This window comes from Pavona decussata, unplaced genomic scaffold, assembly GCF_977016875.1.
Source record: "Pavona decussata unplaced genomic scaffold, jaPavDecu1.1 SCAFFOLD_58, whole genome shotgun sequence".
Lineage (NCBI taxonomy): Eukaryota > Metazoa > Cnidaria > Anthozoa > Scleractinia > Agariciidae > Pavona > Pavona decussata.
Genome location: NW_028145480.1, coordinates 4,579,481 through 4,596,633, shown reverse-complemented (window position 1 = coordinate 4,596,633; position 17,153 = coordinate 4,579,481). Strand labels below are relative to the sequence as shown.

The 17,153-nt window shown below is 38.6% G+C and overlaps 1 protein-coding gene across 1 annotated transcript in view; it reads left to right on the top strand.

Annotated features, from left to right (window-relative positions):
• LOC146479799 (uncharacterized) overlaps window positions 1–17,153 on the top strand; it is a 52,200-nt gene that overhangs the window by 21,182 nt on the left and 13,865 nt on the right. Inside the window, exons 29-43 of the mRNA XM_085110650.1 lie at window positions 132–273; window positions 469–812; window positions 1,864–2,005; window positions 2,432–2,763; window positions 4,717–4,858; window positions 5,412–5,758; window positions 6,371–6,512; window positions 6,953–7,290; window positions 8,283–8,427; window positions 9,687–10,030; window positions 11,118–11,259; window positions 11,772–12,103; window positions 14,180–14,321; window positions 14,891–15,234; window positions 16,771–16,912. Of these exons, the coding sequence (XP_084966776.1) occupies window positions 132–273; window positions 469–812; window positions 1,864–2,005; window positions 2,432–2,763; window positions 4,717–4,858; window positions 5,412–5,758; window positions 6,371–6,512; window positions 6,953–7,290; window positions 8,283–8,427; window positions 9,687–10,030; window positions 11,118–11,259; window positions 11,772–12,103; window positions 14,180–14,321; window positions 14,891–15,234; window positions 16,771–16,912 (3,520 nt within the window). The remainder of the gene's footprint in view (window positions 1–131; window positions 274–468; window positions 813–1,863; window positions 2,006–2,431; window positions 2,764–4,716; window positions 4,859–5,411; window positions 5,759–6,370; window positions 6,513–6,952; window positions 7,291–8,282; window positions 8,428–9,686; window positions 10,031–11,117; window positions 11,260–11,771; window positions 12,104–14,179; window positions 14,322–14,890; window positions 15,235–16,770; window positions 16,913–17,153) is intronic.

Below are 17,153 nucleotides of genomic sequence, written 5' to 3'. Positions count from 1 at the left end.
TACGAAATCTCAATTTGAGCAAAAAGGCTCCCGCACCCTTTCTTGACGTAACCTTCATTATAGCTGGTTGGAGGGTTTTTTTCCAAATGATAAGAATCACAATATTTTTTTGTGTTATGTACTCTTAAAAGGAAATAACTGGAAACATGGACCGAGGCACAGCAGAGGGTCGCATTCTAGACCAGCCAATCATAGCACGCTATTTACGAATTCATCCTACGGCTTGGAATGGACACATCTGCATGAGAGTGGAGCTGTTTGGCTGCAGAGAAGGTAGGTTTGATGCTTTATATTGGACTTTCTCTTTGATTTCCATGAAAAGTAAGGTACCTGTTTTTGTTTATTTGTTTCTGGAGGCTCACACTAAACACTCCGTGTTTAACGCTCTTGTTTCAAATTTGGCGAACTATATGTCCTAATGTCGGTGGCAATTAGAAGTGATCTACTTTTACACCATTCCATTGCCAGGTGTTACCCCTGGAGAGACGGAAAAATGCAAGAAGATACTCGGAATGCAAAACTACCAAATCCCAGACTCAGCAATCACCGCATCGACTACGTATAATGGATATATGGGTCCTGAAAATGGAAGGCTGCATTTCCAGGCAAAAAGCGGCGCGTACGGTGCTTGGGCTGTTTCAAAAAATGACCAGTTTCAATGGTTTCAAGTTGATTTTGGAAGTTTCACAAAGGTCACTGGATTGTCGACACAGGGACGACAGGATGGTAGTTGGTGGGTGAAGACTTACAGTCTTGCATTCAGCTATGAAGGTGTTTTCTTTGAGGACTACAAAGAGAATAACACAACGAAGGTAACTGTGGTGGTATGTTTAACAAAGTTATTTTAAAATGGAACGGTTCGGCTACTGCTGTAGAGGGGAGACGGGTGTTTTACGTTAGTTTAGCTCGGTATCCAGAGACTTAAATGTGTAAATTTAGGAAGGCTCAGGATATGATACTTAAGTCCTTATTCGTGAGAAATTCAAACGTCAGACTTTTAAATTACCTTATGGAATTTTCCGACAAACGTCACTCAACTCAGGACACCTTTGGTCTCTGTTGGTATGTTCAGATGCGGGTGATTTTGGAATATAACCCCATACTTAGCTTCATAAGCAACATCTCACCCTTGAATTGTAAAAAAGGAAACCCTGTCAGCGTGTCATCAGGTTCTATAACTTATGTAATTTAATTTTTTTCTTCTGTGGGGTTGTAAATAACATTTGATTACGTCGATTCGTTGCCAACAGCCAAGCTTGTTTGCCAGAACGCTTGAGATGAACCGAAACTAAATTCCGTCTGGGATAAGACTTTGGCCATTGTTCATGGCAGTTTGTATTCAAAAGCACAAAAACTTGGCTAATAACTAACAAACGATGAGGTAGCAATAAGGTATTACAAGCTCTAGCAAAGATGAGGGCTAGAAAACTACAAAAATCAGTGTGCACAATTATTTGCTGGCGCGGAAGATGGAGATGAGGGTGCGTTGATTGATTGATTGATTGGTGATTTTTTTTCTGTAATTTGAAGTTTAATTCTTGCAGACTGAGAGGGCAAACCCTCTTACAAAGGGTCTTTGCCTAAGTGCGAGAACGAGGCCAAGTATTTTTACTGTGCATGAACATTTGACCAAATGGTTCGTGATTTTCCCAAAAAATCTACTTTCCTGAATGTTTCGTTACACTCATTCGATCGTAATCTGTTGTTACAAATTAAAGATCCATTAGATTCAAACGATGAATCCGAGCTATTGTCTCACAATTAACACATCCTTGCTCCCTGTCAAACTATATTGACGATAAAAGAAGGCGACATAAGAGTTTTTATTTAATTACAAATACAATTTTTTTATCTTTCGTTTAGGTTTTTGCTGGTAACACAGACCGTTATAGTGTCGTCAGCCATGAACTAAAGAATGCAATTATTACAAAGTTTATTCGTATTAACCCAATGACTTGGCAAGGCTACATATCTCTGAGAGCTGAATTCTATGGATGCAGAGAAGGTATGTATGTTAGCAGACTATATACCACATTTTGCTATAAACAACCGCAGAAGGCTATGTTTCAGTCTGGCATGACTGCTAGAGTTTTAAAACTCATATTTTTAAAGTCATTTAAAAGTGACTTTTTTTAAGGCGCGGACACCTTTTTGTGGACATTTACGTATTATAGAAGGCGTATTCTTTTTATACGCAGCTAAATCGTTTGGTTTTTCTCACTTAAAAGACTTGACTGGAATGGGAGATTTTTTGGTTTATTAGGGTCAGAAAATTAAATCACAGCCATTGATCAACTCATAGGGAAAATTCTGGTCGAAGAAGGTCATACAGTAATTAAATGGTTAATAAGTAGAATAATGCAGGTTAGCGACAAGGTAATTTTACTGCAAAAGAAGCTAATTGACTTAAAATGAACATTTTATTTCTCAGGGTTTGAAAATCCAAAGGTGGTATGTGTCACGCCCCTCGGACTAGAAAATGGTCAGATTCCAGACGGTGCTATAGTTGCTTCTTCGCAATACAATCAGTACTATGGACCAGAGAGAGCAAGGTTGCGTAAAGTCACCCAAGGAAGCTATATTGGAGGATGGGCTCCCAAGTCATCCAATAAAGGAGAATGGATACAATTTGACCTTGGAAAGAATACGAAGGTGACCAGGATGGCTATTCAGGGAAGAGACAATGGAAACTGGTGGACCACCAGCTACTCACTCTCCTACAGAGTCGATGAAGGGAGCTACGAGCCTTATAATAATAGACAGGTTAGAGCTCTATTAATTGAATATTGAGGGACCGCCAAAGACAATGTTCCCAACCTTTTTCTCGATCACTTACAATAAATATTATCGCGTATTTGATTATATCTATAGAGATACTTGCAAGCTATACATTTATAACTTATAACTTATTATAAAGCAAACACATCACGACTCCCTTGCACATGTACACCTTTTCATAGCTTTCGCTATAGCTAAAGTCATTACTTTCCATGTGCTGTTCGACTACGTCCAATATAGTCTACAGTTTTTAAAAAGGATATGAATTAAAGGAATTAATGTTCCTAAATGAAAGGATGGAAGCTTATCATAGGAATTTATCTGTGATTGCTTTATTATAGCATCTAATAATAATAATAATAATAATAAACAGAATCATAAACAGATGCTCTCGCGCGCTTTACAATAAAGATATCTTAAATAAATACAATTTAAAATTACAATGGCAAGGTCAATGGCTAAAATACAATTCTCAATAAAGGTCAAAGGCTTGACGAAATAAGTGAGTTTTTAACCTGTCCTTAAAAGATTGAACACTTTGCGCGCAGCGAACTGCGTTCGGTAAACTGTTCCAGAGCGCTGGTGCGGCTACGGTAAAGCTACGATCACCCAGCGTACGCAGAGTCTTGATTCTGGGCGGTTGAAGGAGGACTTCGCCGGACGACTTAAGACTATATCTAGATACTGTCTTTAGGGTGATAAGTTCGCTAAGATACGCTGGAGCGAGTCCATGGATAGCCTTATACGTAATTAACAATATCTTGAAGTCAATACGATACTTCACTGGCAACCAGTGCAACATTTTCAGTGTTGGAGAAATGTAAAATCTAACAATGTATTTAAGATTGTTTGAAGGTTTCTTTCGCGACCGCTTTTATCATTTTATTTTGTTTAATTCAACTGCAAATAATAAATAATATTAAGTAAGGGGTGCTCAATGACTTTCGAGAGAAAAGTACGATTTTCCTAAACCAAGAAGTCCTGTACATGATATTACAGCGTTTTAGCCGAGGCCGAGAGCATCCGACACCAGTGCGGAAGGACATGAGCTTGGAACATTACTTCACCAGGGAATTGAGATTCCTCTTTGTTGTCGGAAAATTGGCATGCTTCATATAACTATGAAATATACAATTTTCAAGTAACTGGATCATAAAAAGTCCGAGGACTGCCAAAATTGGAAGAGGCTGTAAGCAAAATCTAACCAAGCAATCAGAGGAATGTTTTATCCAATTCTTTGCAAATTCGACAGGCATGCTGTGTTTTTCTTATAAATTATACTGGGCAGGCGTTACAACGACATTAAAATAGTCCACCTTATATTACATATCGACACACAGTCTGCACAAAATCCAATTTTGAAAATAATTCAAATTTGTGAGTAATACCATGGCAAAACCCTCAATGGGATTTCAGCATGACAAACGAGATAACTCAATACATATAAGGAGCCCCTATTTACTATTGCTCTGTTTATTAGAACTAGTGACGCTCTTCACTTTACTAATACTAGTGGTATGCACGACGTAGTTAAGCTCCAAGAGCCTCCCGTAAGCCAGTGACCATGCTGAACATCCAGCCGGTGTACAAATAGTCATGATTTCAAATCTCGTAAAAAATGTAGTTTTTCTTTCTGTTGTCCCATGCTAGTGATAAGCTAGTTCAAGTACAGCTCATTTGTTTATAACACTTCCGAGTTAACATTTATACCATATTTAAGAATAATTCTGTGTTCATAAGGGTACTATGAATCCAACCGATTGCTAATGTATTACATTCATTGTCTTCAATTTAATTATTCCACCATTTTTGCTTCCCTGACGCGACCGCTGGCCAGCCCATTGCCAAATTCACAGCACCATTGGCAATTACTTCAGTGTAAAATTAAAGATTACACTCAGGTTTATCTTGCTCGAATGTGTTTTATCGTTAAAACAGGTATTTCCAGGCAACAGAGACAGAAACACACCAGTAGGTAATGTTATGAATCCCGCAATCATCGCTCGTTTCATCAAGGTTCATCCCGAGACTTGGCAGGGATTTATTGCAATGCGAGTCGAATTGTATGGCTGCAGAGAAGGTAAATGAAGGAACATAGCATGGTCTGTAAGTGATAAACGGATTCTTTTCACTAAAATTGTATTTTTTCTTGTGTAGAGCCATTCGAGGGCTCGGATGAGGGCTTGAATACTAAACTTAACCTGTTTGCAATAGGTATATCGTGTGGAACTAAAGTTTTTTTTTTTTACATTTCTTTTGATGACATGACGCTAGCAATTAGCGCTTGAAAGGTGAATGCATAAAATAAAAGAGACTTTTGCAACAGGGACCTCAAAATAACTAGAACATGTTTACATACACGTGGTGATAGTGTGCCATTAAATTCAGTTTTATGGAATAAAAGCCAGTGAGACAGCCCGGGATTGTAATGTTCAACGAAGACCGACATGATTTGAAAAATTTCTTTAATCTGTAAGTCTGCATAAAAGTTACCTTTCGCCGACTCTTACAAAATCCGACAAATGGTCATAAATGACCACAGCGGACTGCAGGAACAATAATTTATTTAAAACCGGATACAACAGGGGGCGATACTGGCTTAAGTTAATCAGTCTCATATACTCCGGTTGCAGGATTTACCACGCAAAAGCCACCCACCTGCGCAGCACCGCTTGGCATGCAAAACAACCAGATACCAGATTCAGCTTTAAGAGCGTCCACCTCATACAATGTTAACTCAATGGGTCCAAGAAATGGGCGATTACATTTCCAGGCGGGATCAGGCAAATATGGTTCTTGGGCGGTTTCTAAGAATGATCAGTTCCAGTATTTTGAGGTCAGCTTTGGTGACTGGACAAAAGTGACGAAGGTTGCGACCCAAGGTAGACAAGATGGTGGATGGTGGACGAAGAGCTACAGTCTTGCTTACAGCAACGATGGTGTGTTCTTTGTGGACTATAAGGAAGACGACGCAGTTAAGGTAAAGTGAATTTGATGGCTTAGGGGGAGAGAGGAGGATGTATTCATTCATAAGAGTCCTTGCATGAGGCTCCAAATACAGAGTTCAAATTTAACATGGCCAGTGTGTTGAGGTCGAGCTAATTGTGATAGTGTCGTCATACACCCCGATGCATAAGTGGGTACCATAATTTAACATTAATAAAGCTTCGATGGATGATAATGCAACTCGTAGGGAATTTCTACTCTCTTGTTCACTTTGAAAGGAGCACCAATAAAATAGACTGGTTAGTCGGCTTAAACTTCTATGCAAATACAACCTACGTTAGAAATCGTTGAAATACCGCTAGACTGAAGTTGTCAGGACACTAAATTCAGCTATGGAGCCACTACCACACACCATTATTAAAGGCAACAACAACAATAACAAAAACAACTATAAAACAGCAAAGTAAACGGTCCTACTAGAATTGATTAGTTAAATCATTATGCCAATAATCTTTGCCTGCCAAATCCGCCAAAGAAAAGAAAGAAATACTGTTCATACATTTCAAACATTCTATATGTGGCACCCAAAATCAAAGAAATCGGTTAAATATGGTTTTTTTGGTATTTTTATTTTTCTTGTTAAAAGGTCTTCACTGGAAATAGCGATCAGTACACAGTGGTGTCTCACACTTTAAAAAGTCCCATCATAACTCGCTATCTTCGTATCAAACCCAAAACGTGGCAAGGATATATTGCGTTACGAGCAGAGTTTTACGGCTGCAGACAAGGTAAAGTGTATTACATTTTTTTTCTCACAAGTTCAAGTTAACTTTTGCGGGGATTTATTGCTTAGTGCCAGCCAGTTTTGAAAGTTGAAAAACACTCACACAATTATCTATCATTCCAGTCAGGTGTGCCAACTACATATAAGTCAACTATCACTCCCATCTCATTTCAAATGGTTCTGAATAATTTTTCTTCCAATGCTCTCGAATTCAAATAAAATATATAAAAAGCCATGCGTCTCTTCTTCAGGATTAGCTTCGTCATACTTTTAGTAACCGAGTACTAGTCCAGATTAATATTAAGCTGGGGTACGAAGAAAGTACTCTTATTTTGTGTAAATCTTGTGAGTCTATTCATGTGTGCCTGTTACTAAACATCGAATTTCAATTAAGTTTAACTGAAACGAATTAGCAATTAATAAAAGCTGTGTTATATTTGAAAGGTTTTACGCCTCCAGTAATAAAGTGCAGAGATCCTCTGGGAATTGAAAGTGGTAAAATTCCAAGCACTGCAATTGTAGCGTCTTCGATGTACAATCAATATTGGGGACCAGATCGCGGCAGGCTAAGGACTGTTAAAGAGGGAAGCTACGCAGGAGGCTGGGCTGCCCAATACAATAATGCAAAGCAATTCATGCAATTTGATTTGGGTAATGTTACCAAGGTGACAGCCGTTGCTACTCAAGGAAGATCCGATGCTGATTGGATGGTCACGAGCTACACTTTAGCCTACAGTTTGGACGCAGGCTCTTTCACTGCATACGGGGACGGAGACGGACAGGTTTGAGAATTCTTCTGCTCCCCAAAGTCCTTATATATGCGTACCCGGTAAATTAAGTTCCGATTTCAGCAGAAACTTACCAGAGCTTGATCTATGTAGGTTTTGTTAATGGTACCTAATTCTCCAGTATTGTTTCTTTGTTTGCATATCAGAAGTTCTCATTATCACTTAAAGGGGAAGTCTCATGGGGTTTTTGACCTGTTTGGTTACAAATGGTGAAATAAGACCTTCACATATCTACAAAACAATTCTAGAACAACGAGAGGAAAGAGATCAACTCAATTCTTGAAAAGGACAACTCATGCCTCTGTTCTAGCGCATTTTGAAAACAAAAATGCGAGAACTTAAAAAACGTAAGTCTAACATTTTTCAAGTTTCAATCCATTCCGACCTATTCTGTCTCTAACCAGAGGCGCTAATCGATAGTTTTATTTTATTTTTTATTTGTTTTATTTTTTAGGGTGATAATTTATAACAAAACTAGACAAATATTTTATGTTTCTGTTGAGAGAGAAACATTTTTGGGCTTTGAAATGACATCAAATTTGCGTGATACTTCCCCTTTGTGTGCTGCTGGTTAGATGTTAGGTGTTTCACTTAACAGTTTATCTAGTCCTTGGGGCCTTTTCCCGCATTCAAAAAAATTATCGTTAATTTACTTCGCCCTTTTTAACTCCAACTGTACCATATTTCGCTATTCGTTTTCTCGAAATTTCGAGATTTTAGGACTAACAGAATACTTACAAGTACAACGTCGTCCAGGATTTAAAGTGTTTGCAGTTTTTCCTCCTCTTTTTTAATTAATATGAATTTGTTTAATTTATTTTGTACAAGATATTCAATGTGTTTGTAATCGTTCTCCTTGTTGTCTTTGATAAAGAAAGAACGGAAAACAGTTTTCATATGAAGATACTCACACGTCGTTGGATTTGTATGAACAAGTGTAATGCTTTACGTATTGAAAGTTACTAATACTTTTGTCTTCTACTCAGGTATTTACTGGCAATACTCTTGACAGAAGCGAACCCGTTGGTAATACGATTAACCCTGCAATTATTGCACGCTTTATTCAAATCCGTGTCAAGACTTCTAAAGGTCACCCAGCTATGCGTGCTGAATTTTATGGTTGCGCCGAGGGTAAGAATTGCGCCAGGTTATTTCTTCCCCTCAACCCCTTTGGAAATGCTATACAAATTTTGCCCAGAGCGGCAGGTAGTATTTTGTGTCCCTTCTCTGCCGTGCGTCTAAAAATTATTGTTCAAAGGGCCAGATTCACGAAGCCTTTCTAACTTTAGATGTATCCTGAAGTATAATCTGTTGTTATTCCAACCGTGATATGCTTTTGTTGAGAAACAATACTTTAGATGCATCTTAACTTGGGAGAGTTTCGTGAATCTTTCCCTGGTCCCTGTTCGCTTTTACAGACAAATCTGCTGAAAATAAAGCCACTGAAAAAGGAAAAAAACAAAGAACCAAACAAAAAAAAAAGCTACTAAACTTTAAAGCAATTGAACAACGCAGGGTTCAGCCGAAAAAAACAAGACTGTTTGAAAAAATTTCAATTTGTTAGCTTATGTTTTATTGATGTATCACATACAAAAAAGATACTATTACAAAGTAAATACAACCGTTATAGATTCAATTGAGATGGTGAAAAAAGCCAAGCCGGAGCTACAGTGTGAAAATGCAGGAAAATGCAAGCATGCCCCGAAGATACTGTTTTGGTTAAAAAAAAGAAAAAGAAAGAAAGAAAGAAAGAAAGAAAGAAAGAAAGAAAGAAAGAAAGAAAGAAAGAAAGAAAGAAAGAAAGAAAGAAAGAAAGAAAGAAAGAAAGAAAGAAAGAAAGAAAGAAATAAAGAAAGAAAGAAAGAAAGAAAGAAAGAAAGAAAGAAAGAAAGAAAGAAAGAAAGAAAGAAATAAAGAAAGAAAGAAAGAAAGAAAGAAAGAAAGAAAGAAAGAAAGAAAGAAAGAAAGAAAGAAAGAAAGAAAGAAAGAAAGAAAGAAAAAAGGAATGGATGCTATGGGAGACCAGTATACCCAGCTCTTTTAAAATGAGTTCTGAGAAGCTTTATTATTTCAACTGGATGATTCTCTGTTCGCTTGTCATTTTGCTTTTTCGAGTTTGTTAAACTTAAACTGGGGTTCGATTGTCTTGTAAAAAATATACGACTATGCAATTTTGCGCCGCATTAGGCATACAGCGAAATATCATGGCCTGGATTTAGCGTGTTTACTGCATGTGTTGTTATGATATACTCTTTACGTTAAACGTACACAACAAGGATAACCCCCTGACAATCATTTAGTAGATCACCTCATGTGACAGGCTTCTATACAAGCTTATTTACTTGATAACTGCACTTCCAAAACTGTGATTTGTACTTGAATTTTAATAGGTTTCACAAAGCCGAAGCCGCCAGTGTGCTTAGAAGCACTTGGAATGCAAAATGGAAAAATTCCAGATTCTGCAATATCAGCCTCAACTGAGTACAACTCTCAACATCAAGCCATTAATGGGAGATTGCACTTCCTGTATCGATCAGGAAGAATTGGGGCGTGGGCGGCCAGAACAAATAACGTGTATCAATACCTTCAAGTGAACTTTGGTGACTGGACGAAAGTGTCTCGAGTAGCCATTCAAGGAAGATCGGATGCAGATCAGTGGGTGAAGAGTTTCAGCCTCTCATATGGCTACGATCCCGTGTTTTTCAAAGACTATAAGGAGGCTGGTTCCAAAAAAGTAAGTTAGGGTGTTTCCATACAGTTTTTGTGAAGGCGATTGAGTGAGCGTTATTTCTCTGCATGGCTTGGCATAATTAACAATTATTACACTAGCGCGCGTTGGATATGAGATGATAGATAGCCAACGAAGCGCGAAGTGCCGAGTTGGCTTTAATCATCTCATATCCAATGCGCGCGAGTGGCATAATTGTTTTATAAAAAAAAAAAAAAAAACAGTTATTTTAAACAATTAGAAACTGGTTTCTCTTAGCAAGAAGAACCAGATTTAATAATGGCAAATATTCCATGGCCACTGAACTGTGGAATTGTCTCATTCAGTTAATTACAATTGGAATTCACTAGTTAGAGCATCCATCCTGAGTGGGCGAAGGTTTAAAGGGTTATTTCCCATCAAGGAATTAGGGTTGTTCAAGCTCTTGACATTTTGAATGCCTCATCATTCATACTTTGTACCAGAGCTTAAAATTTACCATATATCTTTTTATTATAATTTGGGATTTATTTTATAGTTAGGATCTAATCTTGAGGACGTTGAACCAAATTCAAAACAAGTAGACGGTCATCAAACAAATACCAACAAAAATCAACAGAGTAGTAACTAAAAGTGCGATCCCATTAAAACTGATATGTTTAACAAGTAACGTGATGCTTTTAGTAGCTGGAAGCAGCCATTTTATGAGCTTGAAAACTACGATAAACGCCCTATATAAGTGTTCCTCTCTTTAGAGGACCCAGAAATGTTACCCTTAGATCTATCTGGGTCATATATATTTCACAGTATTAAGTAGCGGAGAGACCTTTGCGTTTAAGTTTTGGAAAGGTTCCTTTTTTGGAGGGGTCTTACTTAAATTTTTAACGGTATAAAAGCCTCTGACATCCATTTTGCTTACTTTTCTCTCGCGAAACCAATGCCCCTACTTTGTTTTAAGGAAGTGGCAGATTGTTTTGATTGCATCGGGTAGAAAATCGAGGGCAAACACGTGTGACTAAGAGAGGTGACTCTCGGTGAAAATGTCCTCCATACTTTATGTTAATACTTTTAAAATAATTTTCAGGTATGTTAATACTTTTAAAATAATTTTCAGGTATTTTCAGGAAATAACGACCGATATACACCTGTGAGTCACGACCTGAAAGATCCAGTTATAGTTCGCTACATTCGTGTCCACCCGGAAACATGGCAGTCACACATCTCCATGAGAGTTGAGTTCTACGGCTGCAGGGATGGTAAGGACACCATCCATTGTTTTCTCAATGGCAAGGTTTACTTTACCTGAGTTCAATTGATCAGCAATAACAGGACAAAATAAATGATAATAGTAATAATAATAATAATAATAATAATAATAATAATAATAATAATAATAATAATAATAATAATAATAATAATAATAATAACAATAATAATAATAATAAAATAAAAAAAATCAATCAATTAATCAAACAATAAAAACACATGACTGGTAAGTGGGATTTTGGGAATGCCTAATTAATTCTTTGTATACGCGGTTGTCGAAAAGCAAAAAAATTAACTGCCTTTGAACTGCCCGCTACAGTCGACGTGTTTATTTTCTAAAAATAGGCTTGACAGATCATTTGATAGAATTTTCTCTTCAGATGTTAAAAGTTCAATTTGTTAGTGTTGTTTGCAGAATAACGGCAAATTTTAGTTTGAAGGAAACAGTTAATTGATGTTCTACTAAACATATTCATCTGTGGTCTTTGCATAAAACACTCAGGATTTGTGCCACCAAAACTTGAATGCCAGTCGGAACTAGGAATGAAAAGTGGAAAGATACCCAACAGCGCAATAACCGCTTCAAGCAGCCTCAATCAGTACTACGGACCAGAGCGTGCAAGACTCGATCAAATAAAATCAGGAAGTTACGCTGGAGCATGGATTCCTAAATACCAAGATCTCGGGCAATGGATTGGAGTCGATCTGGGAAAAATTACCAAGATAACACGAATTGCAACTCAAGGGCGTCAAGATGCAAGCCAGTGGACCAAAAGCTATTCTCTTACCTACAGCGTGGAGGGAGGCCCGTTCCTTCTTTACAACAATAAACAGGTAAAATACTTTGTAAAAGGAAATACTGTGAGTCATATTTACCTTACAGGTATTAATTGTACTTCACTGTGGTTAAATGAAGAAAAAAAAAACCTATCTGGCCGTCAGGTTGGTTCGTTATCGAAGTATGTGCAAAAAACACTGCAAAGTTAATCATCTGTTTGAATTCCGTTCGTGATTAGAGGTAGGCGTAGGTTTCGGACGCTTTACTGCCGGAAAAAATACTGTTGGTAAGATATTGATATTCAGCCTCGTCCCCAGTGGTCCTTGACGCCCAATTGAATTCAACGTCATATGCACCCAAATCCAAACATCTAACACAAAGCTTGATTCACTTGATACTCGCTTCAAGGCATTGGAAAGGCCCCAAAATGGCCTAATCGGATGCAACATCTGATGTTGAACATTAGGGACTGTGCAATAATTATCAGAAGCGGGGGGGGGGGGGGGGGGCTGAAAAACCAGAGGGGGGGGCATTACCTAAAATTGCTGCCAAGATAGGGGGGGTCAAAGTAAAATCACTCATTTGACAGAGGGGGGGCCTTAAGTTTTATTCGAAATGTAAATAAACTTAAACGCAATTAAAGATTCTCAATACAGGCCTCATGATAGACTGTAACAAATATCAATACGAACAGCTGTTAAACGATTATTGAAAAAATTCCATCAAAATGAAAAGATAACTGATTAATTTTAACCCTTCTTCTATTTAATTAAGCTGACCCTATGTAAAGCAAAAATCATGCACTTGTTTTTTAGCATCCCCCGTAAAACAATGGGAATCAAACAGATCTCGTAGACAAGCTTTGTCGGTTTTTGATGTGAATAAAAGTAATGTTTCTTCATCGACTGAATCGATTTGCTGAATTCCATACATCTCTGGCTCATAACAAAGTTCAACAGGCTCTCCTCCCAAGGATCTAAATATAATGCAAGCCCTTTTCGTCTGTTATTTGAAGCGTTCAATCTCCTGTTCTTTGATTTTTTTCTCTGCTCCTTTCTCTTTCTGGCTTCAGAAGTTTTGGATTTTGAGCCAATATGGTAAGCACCCCGGTACTTAGCAAATGCTTTGTCTAAATCTTCAATCAAGCGATCAATATCACTCTCAAACGTTTTGTTCAACACCGTGAGTTTATTGCATTGAAAGCTAAAAAAAGGGAAGCTGAGCGCAATACCCTTCCAGACATTAACTGGAAAGAAGAAGATGAAGTCAAATCCCTCACAGCAAGACAAATTAAGATCTATCTTAAGCAGAACAATCTTCCTGTATCTGGAAGCAAAGCCGTGCTGGTAGCACGTGCTCTTGATTTCTCGCAAACTGGAACACGAAACAACGAAAGAATTAGTGCCAATGACAGTGACACAGAACTCCTATCCAGTGATTCCGAATGCGACTCTGATTCTCACACAAGCACTTCCGAAAACAACTCTGAGTTGGATTCAGATGACTCCGAAACGGATGGCTTTGTTCAACACACATATGAGGTATTATTTGTTCCAGACGAAGACATCCAACAAGTAAGCGTACGCTTACAGTAGCATGACAATATAAAAGGTATGCACTTAAAGGCATCTATGGTAATGGTGGCGGCGAGGAGTGAGTGCGTGTGTGTGTGTGTTGGTGGTGGTGGGGGGGGGGGGGGGGTGCGACGTTATTTTTAACATAACAGAGGGGGGCTTAGAACTAATTTTTTAGTTTTGGAGGGGGGGGTACTGTCTAAGTTTTTGCTAGATAACTCTAGTTTTTCAGCCCCCCCCCCCCCCCCCCCTCCTGATAATTATTGCACAGTCCCTTAATGAACTTTCTCTAGAAGCAGTGGAAGAATCACGTTACGAGTTTTGGCTATGCTATTAAAAAAATATTAAGTACGTAGTACTGGGGTAACCCCTCGACGAGCTACAACCCGTTTAATTGTAACACTTTCCCCTACTCCGTCCCCCAATATTGATAACAATAACGCGCAAAACCAAACTCTTTTTGACTCAACATTGAGGGGAGGGAAGAGAATCCATGTGGGGTGCCCGTGACCTGAATACGATTCCTTTCCTAACCAATTGCCTGTCTCATCTTGCAAGATTCTTCCTGGAAATACAGACAGTAACACAATTGTGGGAAACATCCTAAACCCACCCATCGTCGCACGTTATTTGCGAATCCACCCTCAAGCGTATCAGAGTTATATGGCAATGCGATTCGAGCTCTTTGGATGTACCGACGGTAAGTAGATGATATTTATCCTTTTCTGTATATAAATCAGTTGACACTGTGTCAAACGCCTTGGTACTGTAGTATCAAGCTGAATTGGGCTCAGTACGACTGGGGCACAAACGCCGAATTTAATTCAGTGGAATTTGATAGCTTTTCCAAGTCTAAATTCTGCAGTGAAAAGCGTTGCTGACACAGATTAACTTCTAAAATCAATTCAATTTGGCCCTGCTCTTTCAAACATCGAACGTTCACCTGAATACTGCGTTGGACGCAGTGGACAAGCGCTGCGTCTGAAACGTTCTCAAATATATAGGAACGAAATTAATTATTTTACACGGTGTTAATATATTTCAAAAATCAGACATAAGGGGGTGTAAAAAGTACACAGGTTAATCCTTGTGATCAATTGATTGCTCGTCAGTTCTTGTCCTCCAACAAATGGTAGAAGTTTTTTTGTATCCTTGACTGATCCTCTCTTTGACAGTTTGGACTAAGAATGGCTTCTCTTAAAACTGTCTCAAAACTGTTTTTCAACGAGTGAGCAAAACCCATATTTATAACTGTCGTTTGCTTCAAAGGATTCCCTCTCCCTCAAGTGCCCCCGTGCCAAATGCAACTGGGAATGCAAAACGGAAAACTGCCGAATTCAGCCATATCGGCCTCATCACAGCTGAATTCATATTATGGACCCGAAAATTCCAGGTTGCACTTCCATCCACAAAGTGGTCGCAACGGAGCCTGGATTCCAAAGTCCCAAGACCATCGTCAGTGGCTTCAAGTTGACTTTGGAGTTGAGACACAAGTTACAAGAATTGCTACTCAGGGTCGCCAAGATGCTGCTCAGTGGGTTAAAGAGTACACACTGAGATACAGCACTGATGGGTCTTATTTTAAACAATATCAACCCGACGGATTTACCAAGGTGAGGTCGCCATGAAGGATCATACCAATGATTTCCCTGCTACTTCTCTGATCGGCTTCAACCCGTGAATATTAGGATTGGAAATACTTCACACACTCACAAAAAACTGTCCAGACTCTATTTAATTGAAATACTTGAAACATTTGGAGCTTTTTTAAAGGGGCAGTATCAAATAATTGGTTGAAAGGGGGAAAAATAACTCGGGCCGCGAATGGGAAAGTTAATTTTATAAGCTGATGACCAGTTTTTGATTAATTGCTGTGTTATCAGCAAATAAAATCAGTTTCATCTTCGGAAAGCAAACAAACAGAATCCTTGTTAAAGGATATCCCCGCTCCAAGAATTGAAGAACGGATTGAAGCATTGCGAAATGTCGGTTTGTGTATTTATATGTATAATGTACATTGTGTATGTATACGGTATATATATTTACCTGCATTTGAGAAAACATACCTGTACTTAACCCGGCTACACAGGGCAAAAAACTTAGCCTGACTTAGTCTCAAAACACTCCCCTCCAACCCCTCTGCTTTTCACACAAGCTTGCCAGTCACCCACCTACTCTTAGGCTTCACTCCAGGCTGTGTCAACCGCAGCCAATTCATTATGAACAGCCTGCCGCTGAATGGGGGAGGTTGCCAAAAGAAGTCACACCGCGATAGGAGAAAGGGCAAACATGGGCTGAGTTGAAGGCTCCAAATCCCACCCCCCAGCAGTTAGCCTTCACCCTGGGCAAGGTCACCCACTGGTGCTTGACGGCAAGCCCCCTCAAGTTTATAGCACCACAGGAGCGTGAAGCCGGGCAAGCCGAACTAGCAGGCACGTTTTTACAAATTAGCAGATATCACAGCCAAATAGCTCCCAGGAAGGCAAAAGTTTAGTGTGCAGGCAAAATGTATAAGGCCCAGCTTGTAGCAGATCAATTCGGGGTAAGCACTCTCATGTTGAGTGCTAATATCTACCTGCATTGCAGAAAACAAGCAGGCACATTTTGACAAATTCGCACAGATATACATTCCATTGAACAAACGTTGTCCCGTTCAAAGTGTGTATCGTAAACGATGCGGCCTGATGGAATTATGGGGTGAACTAATTAGCATGCGCATATTTCGTATTTGTTCTCTTTTGAAAACCGCTTATGCTTTTATTTTCTGACAGGAAAAAAGAGAATAAGCTTATAGGGGAAAGGATTCCCAGAAAATTGTTGAGTCTTATCGTTCATGATTTATACCTTTACCTGACAACGTTTCTTAATTCGAGTGTGAAGATTAGATATTGCAGGTATGGTCGAAGGGAAAGATTTGTAAGCCGCTCACAAGAATTTTTGTTTAAAAGATCGTGTGGTGGTGAAATTGGAGGTAAAAATACACTAGCTTTAACCGGGTAGTTTCAAATTGTGTAATGGCTCGTGTAAAACAATGCATTGCAGGACGTTATTGGCCAGGCTTCGCTTTTAATGATTTAAATTAAAATGATCAAAATTTACACATTTTAAACTCATTCGTGATCCTAAAAGTGTTTTCTTCATCTTTGCAGACATTTGCTGCCAACAGTGACCGATACGCAGTTGTGGCCCATAACTTAAAGGCACCTATCAGGGCACGATTTTTGAGAGTCGTTCCAGAGGAATGGCAAAGCTACATTGCTTTGAGAGTAGAATTTTACGGTTGCAAGACAAGTACGAGTTTCACTTTCATTGCTTATTTAAATCACTCTTGATAAAGTGGACCTATCATGTCCGGCAAAAGTACTTGATAATTGAAAACCTTAATAAAGGTAGCTCAGTTATCTAATTTTCATTTCCCTTATGTACAGAAATTTAACCTCAATGAGCCAGAAATAAATTTGCTTACTTTTCATTTCTCCGAAAAAATTTTCACCAATATTTGCTTAGCCTGAGGTACGTAATCGGTCTAGAA